This window comes from Doryrhamphus excisus, linkage group LG1, assembly GCF_037039965.1.
Source record: "Doryrhamphus excisus strain RoL-2023G ecotype Guam linkage group LG1, RoL_Dexc_Guam_v1.1, whole genome shotgun sequence".
Classification (NCBI taxonomy): Eukaryota; Metazoa; Chordata; class Actinopteri; order Syngnathiformes; family Syngnathidae; genus Doryrhamphus; species Doryrhamphus excisus.
In genome coordinates this window covers 3,311,322-3,321,925 of record NC_136357.1, presented here as the reverse complement: position 1 = coordinate 3,321,925, position 10,604 = coordinate 3,311,322, and the positions used below count along the sequence as shown (strand labels likewise).

Here is a 10,604-nt window from a genome sequence, read left to right as displayed (position 1 = left end):
TGTCCATGGACCCAAAATGTTAATCATGCTGGAGAAGCAAATGTTATCACTAAACTGCTCTTGAATGGTCGGGTTGCTCTCAGAGACCGTTTTGGTCCCAATTTTTAATTCACGTCTGTGTTTTTAGACAAAACTTTGAGGGGGGCCCACTCCCTTGGCTAAGAAGCACCCCCCCACATGAATGATTTCAGGATGCTTTACTGTTGGCATGACCAATGACATATTGTAGCACTCACCTTCTCATTGTTGTCGCCCTTCTGGACACCAGGCCATCTTCTAATAGTCTTGGCCTCACTGCACTCACACCTGCCCCCTGCAGTTCCTGAGCAAGCACCTGGTGCCCGGATGCCACAGCTGAATCAACTTTCGGAGACTGTCCTAACGCTCACCGGACTTTCTTTGGTGCCCTGAAGCCTTCTTCACAACAATTGAACCTCCCTCCTGAAATTCTGCAAGAGCTGATCAATTGCCATTGTGCTAAGCAATTGTGACTGTGCTTGTTTCCTTGCAGGTAACCATGGTTAACAGACGGAAAACAATTATTTCAAACAACCCCTTCTTTTAAAGCTTCCAGACTATTAGTCTAACTCAATCAGCATGGCAAAGTTATCTTTAGCAGTTGTTCTTGTCAACACTCCCACCTATGCTAACTTATGTCAGGTAAGTCCTTTTGTGACACGGCTGAAATGCAGTGGAAATTGTGTTTTGGGGCTTAAGTTCATTTTTGTAGCTAAAAAGGGACTTTGCAATCCATTGCCAATAAATTGTATCACTTTTCATATGCAAGAGATTGGGAGTATGTGGAAGTGATGTTTGTGGCATTCTAATCATCCTTGGTCATGGTCTCCTTTAAAGAAAGAGACACTTGTCATCCCAAAAAACAGCCGGTTGCCTTCAAGAACAGACACAGTTTACATTCCTCATGCTGATGTTTCGTTTATACTTAATGCACAATTTGTGTGACATAATGAGGCAAAAAATGCTTATAACATTTCATATTATACAACCATTATGATTTCGGAGTTTGGAGGTTCTGCTGTATTAATATTGCTAAAAACCAAAAAAACAACAACTAATCCGATAATCCAGCATTTACATTGTGGTGTAAATGCAACTTTTTTCGATTTCATATCTGCAAGTTCCTGAAAAAAAAAGTTTAATACAACACAGAAGAGCAGACAGTACAAAAAACAACAAGTTTATTTTAACCATATTTCGTGTATGTACTACAAACTCTGGTCTCTATAATCGATCTCCATATCTTTTTAAAGGTCATGAAATAATTCTTACATGAAAATCAATCTCTTAGTCTTTTACAGCACATTTCTTTTTTTTAGACAGCTGGTTGATACAAGGAAAAACAAAACAAAACAAAACAGACAACAAAGCACTTTGTTATTGACTTTTTTAAATGATGCAGTCTCAAAAATGTGTTTTTGTATAAATCTACCACTACAACTGCATTTCCTCTCCAAAAATTGCTTATGTAAAAAAAATTGCTGATCGAAATAGTCCAATATCTTACATACATGATGGAGCTTGACTAAAATGTAAAAAAAAAAAAATCAGCTTTGAAATTCCCAAACAAATCACCTTCAACTAAAAACCATAAGTGGAGTTTAAGAGACGAAAAAAATATTATAATTGTCACATCAACATCCAAGATCCGGAATGTCAAAGAGATTTAGAAAATTAGAAGTGCAATGCGATGATGTTTGGATGTCAGAAAGCACATAGGGTAATTCATTAGTCTAGCTTAATTTGAGCAAAATTGTCTGGGGACCTGAAATGTATTAATTAGGCATTTATATAACACATTTGTTTTATATGCAGCACACTCACATCAAATCTATTAGTGATTCCTTCAAATTGGCTAAACATATTATCAGCTTAACATTAATATTTTTATTCTAGACACTATTGATACAAACAGTGGGCATGCTGGGTAGACTCATTAGCATCTGGCTTTGCACCCAAAAGTGCTCATAATCATCACTGCTGCCTCCATAAACCTGGAAGCGCAAAAACAATTATTTAATAATATGTATATATTTATATGAGGGATGTTCTGATCAGGGTTTATGCTGCCGATACGATTTGTCAAACAAGCCAAACAAAGTCGATATGCTTATTTTACCAGAGCATGAACATAATACTGGTATCCACAACTCGTGTTTTGTATTTCACACATCATTGACTGACAACATGAATGAAAAGCAGGCTCGCCCGCCTCTGCTGGGCCCCTTCAGCCACATCTGCTGCCTTCTGAACCGCAGATGGAGCTGCTTGGCACCACTGATGAAATCAGTGTGCACATCACGCATTTCAAGCGCGACACAAACACTCACTCGCCACAACTTGCCCACAATTGCAATTACAGTGGGTTGGGACTGGGGCTTTAGCCGCTGCCGGACGGATGATCACATCGTTAGCCTCAAATTAAAAAACACCCCCAAATGCTGCACAAGCGCCATTCCGGTGAGACCATTTTTGCCGGGTGCGAAACTTATATCAGTCTCACAAAGACAGGAAGTCACACACACGGCAGACATGGTTGTTCTGAATGTTGCAGCGAGGGCGAAGCTGATCTGGGGACGGGATCGGCATTTTAAAGCAAGTATCAGCCGATATCAATACCATGCTTTCTCACTGATATCGGCCGATGCCGATCGATCGGAGCACCCCTCACATATTATTTAAGGTGTATTCAGTTCATTTTTAAACAATCTTAATAACTTCAAGGATTGTTTTTGCGAGCCTGGAAGTTTTGTACTGGTCAGCAAGTTCCATCAAATGATATGGAATATTTCTAATCATTTGTCATCATAAAACATATAACAGATGTTACATTAAATGCTCAGATGTGCTCTACATTTACATAAAACAAAATGTTAGATGTTTGTGGGAGTTAATTTTGGACTGTTTGTTTATGTCTTAGTGAAAAGGATATAAAGTAATATCTCATTCATCACGGTTAATTGGTTCTAGACCCGACTGTGATAAAATAATTTCCACGAAGTATGATTCCTTATTTATAATGGAATATTTTCGTAGTTAGATCATACAAAAACTGTGATTATGACCTTCTAAATATGGTCTGTAACATTATTAGAACCTTCTAGGCATGAAATAACACATGTATAGTCACCTTTACATTCGTATTACCCAAAATAGTAGACGTAATAAGAGAAAATAAGACATTAGACATATAGATTCACACATTTGCAATGGGAGAGTTCCTTCTTGTTCGTGCTTACTTTCTATCTGGACTGTACTTCCTGTAGCAGCTATTTCATTAATGTAACATGACTGACATCTCGTGACCAGTGTCTAACACATTTCAATGTCTTTGAATGCATCTTTTGATTGCCTCATATATTTTTTATTTTAGTTTATTTTGCCATTTTTATGCTTGGGAATGCTTAATTTAGGCAAAAATATGTAAAACTTGTTTAAATATGCATGTTATGCATATTTTTGACTAATAGTGGGCCATATTCAACCATGAAACAGCAATGATTCATTAATATGTTAAAAATAGTGATAGAGGGAAGACACACAATCCAAAGCGTGAATTGGCAAGGGATTACACTCTCTTATTCAAATTTATTTAAAGTACAAAGCCTTTTATGTTTGACCAATTTTCCAGACTCTACATTGTATGCTCATCCATGTAAATAAATTAAAGTAAAAAAATAATAGTTAGCATTTTTGCTCCATTAACTGCTCTCATGGATCAGACAGTGATTCATTTATTGTGTAGTGTAATGCATCAGTGATTTCCATTAAAACAATTGTGCAAGTTAAAACTTTGCATTATTTTGTTGAAATAATTAACATTTACACTTGAATACCCCAGAGAGGACAGTTAAAACTACAAGCAAAGTTAGATACTGTATTTCTGGTCTTAGAATAATGTTTAATAAAGTAACAAAACTGAATTAATCGCGATAGAAATAGCAACACCGTACATAATTATTTTTAGAAAACAAGATTGAATATAATTTTCTGTAAATGTTGCTTGATCGGATTTATCACTGTTCATGATAGTTGGCATTATTTTTTTTTTATGGTAAGCTCTTTGTAATTGTTCCCAGGGAACAGTCCCTTGCAGATCTATGCCCATGAGCACATCAATTAAAATGTAAATGGAGTTGGGGGAGAAAGACAGGTACAGCACAAACATCTGGTTGGTGCCCGCTCCCCCACACCCCGCCTCCTAAAGCCACAAAACCTGCTGCTCACGGCCAAGTTGTGTTGCTGGCAGGGGCAGGGTGGATGTGGGGCTGCCAGGTACTGCCTATGTGGAAAATGTGGCACACAGATTACAGCCAATGCGGTCAGACAGCTGTATAAAGGGTTTAAGCTCACTGGTCTACCTCTGACAGCATGCAGTCCTGCAGCTTTGTCGATGAGGTAAGGGGTATGTGCTTGGAAAAGGTTGTTTGAAACCCGCAGAAAAAAAAAACATGTACTAACTGCAAATGATGGATGTAAGTATGGGTAGCAAATGGGTGACATGTTGGGAACCCTTGGTCCAATATGCTTCCATTGTACCAAGCCTTTGCCTCTTTCCTGTTAAGGTCTTAGTGGGTTTATTGCAATTGGTGTAACATCGTAAAATATAAAGAAATAAATGCAATAAGTTTTGGAAGCTGGGCACTTGATATAAAAAAAAATCCCAATTTATGCAAATTATATGCATAGATGTCTAGTTTATAACTTTTTTTTTTTTAGAATTACAGTGTAATTCTTAATATTGCAGATGTTGTCCTCAAATTTCATAACATGAAAATAGGGGGGATATTATTTATTTGACACAGTCATGTGAATTATTTCTGCCAAACACTTAATATTGAAAATATCATATACTTTCCATATGATCATAAAACACTTCACCACTTACTCCACAGCTGGAGGGAAAAAAAATCGAATCTGCTCTACTTTTGTTGGGAAAAAAAAGTCTTCAATTGACTTAATATCAACAACTTTCGTAATTCATTTCAGTCAGTCAACCAACATGAGCGAAAGAACCAACATGAGCAAAAGGGAAGAAAAAAAACATCAATTAAGTGCGAAGAAAAAATATTGTAGAATACACCAGGTGTTTTTCTTGATTTAACAACAATGTTTTTTTTTTCTTAAATAAATAACTTTTGTTTTGTAAAGACACTTTTTGTAACAGACATACCCTAATTACCAAAGTCATTGAATAAACATCACCGACCATTGAATTTTCAAACACGCAGAGATTTATCCGTGTTTGAGCCATCTCCTCAAAACCAAATTTGAAACATAATACTGCCCGGAAAGTCTTGATGTAATTCCATTACATGGGGAAAAAAAGAAACAAGTTCAGATTTGGGTCTCTTGTACATTGTCTTTTGAGCTGGCCCGGATTAACAAAGGTTCATGCGCTGAGCTGTGTATGGAGTTGATAGTGGAGGCATGGTTGTAGGCAGTTTTATATGTGTTATAATGGTTGAGGTGCTCATGTTCAAGAGGAGGCAAAGTCAGGTGGCTCTCCATGCCCGGTCCACCCGTTACACAGTCCTCGTCCACATTGATGATCTCAATTGTGCGAGTGGGCGCGTGGTGGTTCTGCTGGTGGTGCTGTTTGCGCATCTTGTAGAAGATGATGAGCATGACAGCTGCCATGAGTGTGATTGCAACAAAGCAGCCGATAATGATCTTGGTTGTCTTCATGACCTCATCCAAGCCATTCAGTGAGCCTTCCCCACCAAATTCAGTCACGGGGACCGTGTACGTCTTCTCTGTGGCACGGGTAGAAAGAGGGGTCTGGACTGTGGTGGTAGTTGTGGAGATGGGTGAAATAGATTTCCATGTACGAGCAGATGGAGTAGGGCCCACTTTCTGCTGCACAATCGTGGTGAAGTCTTCGTGATGTGGCGTTTCTATTGTCTCTACCGTCACTGTGGTGAAGTAGCTGAAGCTGCTGTTCTCAGTGGAGGACACGTTGAGTGTGGCGGATGCTGTTGTGTTGCCAGCTGAATTACTTACCATGCACGTATACGTACCAGTGTCCTGCATGGTAACATTGGTGAAGTTCAGAGTGCCGTCAGTCAAGACTGAGATTCTGACCTTGTACGCACCGTGCGTCATGATGGAACCATTGGGTGTAATCCAACTCACCGAGGTCAAAGAGCTGGCTCGACATTTCAATTCCGCAGCGCTCCCCTCCGTCACATTTAGGTCAGCAGGGGGCTCCACAATAACAGGAGCATAACAGTGGAAATAGTTTTGATCCAGTTCGCCAATGTAACGCCCTTTGTGGTGAGATGGTGAGCTACAGCGGGCACAGCAGCTAGTGTTTGCTGGTACCATCTCCTTCAGCCACCAGCTCAACCAGAGGATGTCACAGTTACAGTTCCATGGGTTGTGGTGCAAATGCACCCTCTCCAGATGATGCAAAGGAGTGAAAAGATCATGGGGCAAGAGCGTAAGGTTGTTGTGGGCTAAATTAAGCTCCACTAGCGATTGGAGATCATCAAATGAGTTCCTTTCTATAGTCTGAATCTGTGCATGCATCATCCATAGCTTCTGCAGATGGATGAGCCCTTTAAAAGAACCGGGACGGATGACAGACAGCTGGTTCCCTGACATCTCCAGTTCATCCAGCTTCACCAGAGGAATAAGGTTGGGGATTTCCTTCAGATTGCACATTCCCAGATTTAAGTAGCGAAGATTGCTCAGCCCTTCAAAGGCCCCCTCAGATATGTAGGAGAGCCTTTTAAGCTCCCCGAGGTCCAGCCGTCGTAATGAGGGCACCCTGTTGAAAGCATAGGAGGGGATGCTCTCTATGGGGTTATTCCTCAACCAAAGCTCCTTTAGTTTGGACAGGTACTCAAATGCCCCATTTGGGATTGTGGTGAGGCGGTTGTCAAAAAGCTCCAGGGTGTTGAGGCTAGCGAGTCCATTGAAAGCTCCAAGTTCAATTTTGCGTATGTGGTTTTTACTCAGCTGCAGGATCTCCAAATGTCTTAGGTGCTTGAAGCTGTCCACTTTAATGACCTGTATTAAATTTTCTTGTAGATTTAGGTAGCGTGTGTTGGTCGAAATGCCATCAGGGACCTCTCGCAGGCCCCTCCGTGTGCAGATGACTTTGCTGAACTGATTACTACAGGAGCAGACAGAGGGGCACGTCTGAGCACGTACCAGACCCGCAACCACCAACAGCTGTAGGGCCAGGAGCAGTACAAACAAAGGGTCGGACAAGGCCCGGTTCCACCTAGGACCTCGCATCATCTGCTGCTGCTGAGAGGAGGTCATCTTGTTTAACATTCATAATTCACTGACTGGTCTTCCGCTCTTTGGAAAGATGATTGGGCCAACTGGAAATAAAACAAAGGAAAATATTTACATTAGTTGAAGCACAGGTCAAAATAAACAGAGTGTTTCTAACACCAAGTGTAACTAAAACAGACATTTTGGAGCTTCTGATGTTGTCTTTGTATCCTGGTGGACTTGATCAAGAGTGGGGGAACACCTTGACCAACTGAAATCCCAGGACAAAACCCACACCAGAACAGACAGAACATTCAAACTCAGTACCTCAGGACAGTTTTACCAGGTATTGTTAGACCTGCCCTACTTCTTCTTAATATTTCAACGCTTGACTCGATATTTTACGAAGCTATGTCTTGTCTGTGTGAAGTGTGTAGTCCTTGAAGTCCTTTTAGTTCAGCAGTTACTGTTGAGGTTGTTTTGATCCATGTATTTTCCAGCAATCCTATAAAATGACTATTGAGCATCCGTACAAGACCTCGGTTAAACTGGTGACGCAGTACACAGTTTTTGTTCTGTCATTCCAGATTTAGAAAAGACTGAATGCACCCGGCAATTTTACGAGAAGTGAAAGACTGGAGATCACGCGTTTAACGACTGCAATGGATGATTACAGACTGCATGATTTGCCAAAGCAACTGAAGCGGACTGAATGTATAAACTCTAGCACAAACTCTTCTGAGAGCAAACACGTCTAGAAAACTGAAGTCTAGAGGGGAGAGAAGCGGTTCGTTGTTGCAACTGAAAAATGCAGTAATAATTAAACACGGTTGTGGGTCAAGTCGTGGAGGAGTCAACAAGCAGTATGGACTCTATTCACTGAAGGGGTTGGGGTGAATCAAACATGCTGTACGCTGTACGAATTAACTTATATTATACTCAAATAGATACGTTGACCAAAATAATTTGTGTGCCACCAACTCCATCCAACCATCTTCTTCTGCTTATCCGAGGTCGGGCCACGGAGGCAGCAACCTAATTAGGGAAACTCAGACTTTCCTCTCCCACTTCATCCAGCTCCTCTTGGCGGATCTCAGGGTGTTCTCAGGCCAGTTGAGCAACTTGTTCTGGGTGTTTCCCGAGGCATCCATCTAGTTGGACGTGCCTTGAACACCTTCCCAGGGCAGAGTCCGAGAGGCGTCTTAATCAGATACCCGAGCCACCTCATCTGGCTCCTCTCAATGCGGAAGAGAAGTGGTTCTACTATGAGTTTCTTGTGGATGACAGTGCTTCACATCTTATCTCTAAAGGGGGGCCAAGTCATCCTATGGAGAAAACTATTTTCAGCCGCTTGTACCGGCAATCTTCTCCTTTCAGTCACTACCCAAAGTTCATGACCATAAGTAAGGATAGGAAGGTAGATTGACTGGTAAATTGAGAGCTTTGACCATGACCGTAGGTAAGGGTAGGATCTTACTTCAACCAGTAAATTGAGAGCTTTGCCGTTCGGCTCAGCTCCCTCTTCACCACAATGGACTGATGAAGAGAGTCTGCAAGAGCCGCATCAATCCGCCTGTCAATCTTGCGTTCCATCCTTCTCTCACTCACAAACAACGCCCACCAACTCGTTTTTTTTTTTTTATAGGTTGTTGGCAAGTTGGGTCTGTATTCCGTACACACGATCTGATTGTATACATTAACGCGCGAACAGACTATCCCCGACTTGGGCTGACTGATGCAGACTCTGCTAAACTATGAATTGTAAGAAAACTATGCAAAATAGAACAAATGACATGAAATTGATGGTGTTTATATGAGTTGGTAATAAAATGTAGAATAGAACGTACACTCATTATGCTGTTTTACATCTAATAGCCCAGAGAACAGCATGCCACTTTATCTTAGAAGAGTGAGCATTTCCCTTTGAGCCTTGAAGTTACTGTTCTGTTTGTGTAGCCATGTTTTTGACATCTGACCTGAAACCAATGTAATCCCTGCTCCTGCATTGGAAAAAAAAAAAAAAAAAAAAATCATCAAGAGAAGCAGGGTACACCCTGGACTGGTCACCAGCCAATCACAGGACACATATAGACAAACAACCATTCACACTCACATTCATACCTATGGACAATTTGGAGTCGCTAATTAACCTAGCATGTTTTTGGAATGTGGGAGGAAACCGGAGTACCCGGAGAAAAACCCACACATGCACGGGGAGAACATGCAAACTCCACACAGACATGGCCGAGGGTAGAATTGAACTGTGGTCTCGTAACTGTGAGGCCCGCGCACTAAACACTCATCCACCGTGCAGCCTTACAACATAATTAATACATTTATCAATTTGAGAAGTTCACCAGCTCAAATGTGCTGTAGTAGTTGTTATTATTATTATTTATAAGAAGTCATGCTTTTTAGCTTGTGGATTGCAACTATATGGTATAAAAAGCACAACAGAGTAACAATTCAAATGCTACGCATAAACATTCTTAACTGAGCAACATCTGTGACCAGAGACGATGTGAAAGGAAGAATAGAAAATAAAGGTCTGTCTGTGCAATGTCGGAGAAACTCATGCACATACATTTCAATCTGTGTCACATGACACACAACTATGGCCGTAAGTGAGAAAAACACATTATGAATGAAGGATAAAAAAAACATAAACATTCAAATTGCGGGCTTTCTAACATAGTCAGTGTATCCAAGAAACAAATTACAGGCTCACACAGCTCAGAAAATGCACTAATTAGTCATGGCACCACTAAGAAGCACGAGACTCAATTAGATGACAATATTTTACAATATGACACGAACACGTCATGTACTTTGGGAACCTAGGTCATAAGGTGAATTATTGAATTATTGATTAGCTACATATTACCAAGCATGCTAGTGGTTGTAATTTTTTTATTGTCAGGGACGACATGTTCGATATGTTGTCAATTGTCCATGTTTTTTTTTTTTTTTAATTATTATTTTGACAAATGTGAATGCAGAGTCTCAGCACACTTGAAGATGCGCAGGTGTAGCCATCAAAGTGTTCAAAAAGAGGTTCCCGCACACTGAGTCGCTCTCATTCGTTTATTTAGATAACGTTTCGGTCCGTTTGACCTTCATCAGACATATTATCCCATCTCCGCCCTACACACATATACTATGTATGTCCATGATGGGTGCAGGCCTGAGCTCAGCTTCAGCTTGGGTTTTCTTTCTTCCCCCCCTCCTCTTTCTATAAAAGATATTGAGTATTTACTGATTTTTTATTTTAAAAAAATCATAAGTGTTTTTAAATTATTGGCATGATTGCCCCTATTTGTACATGTGTTTATGTGTTGTGTTTGAATTGAATTATGCAT

At 40.5% G+C, this 10,604-nt stretch overlaps 1 protein-coding gene across 1 annotated transcript in view; it reads right to left on the bottom strand.

Moving 5' to 3' along the window:
- Positions 1–2,357: 2,357 nt before the first annotated feature.
- Positions 2,358–10,604, bottom strand: part of LOC131130861 (leucine-rich repeat-containing protein 4C) — a 61,910-nt gene continuing 53,663 nt past the window's right edge. The window contains exon 3 of the mRNA XM_058074937.2: positions 2,358–7,352. Coding sequence (XP_057930920.2) covers positions 5,356–7,302 — 1,947 coding nt within the window. The 5' untranslated portion in view covers positions 7,303–7,352 and the 3' untranslated portion in view covers positions 2,358–5,355. The remainder of the gene's footprint in view (positions 7,353–10,604) is intronic.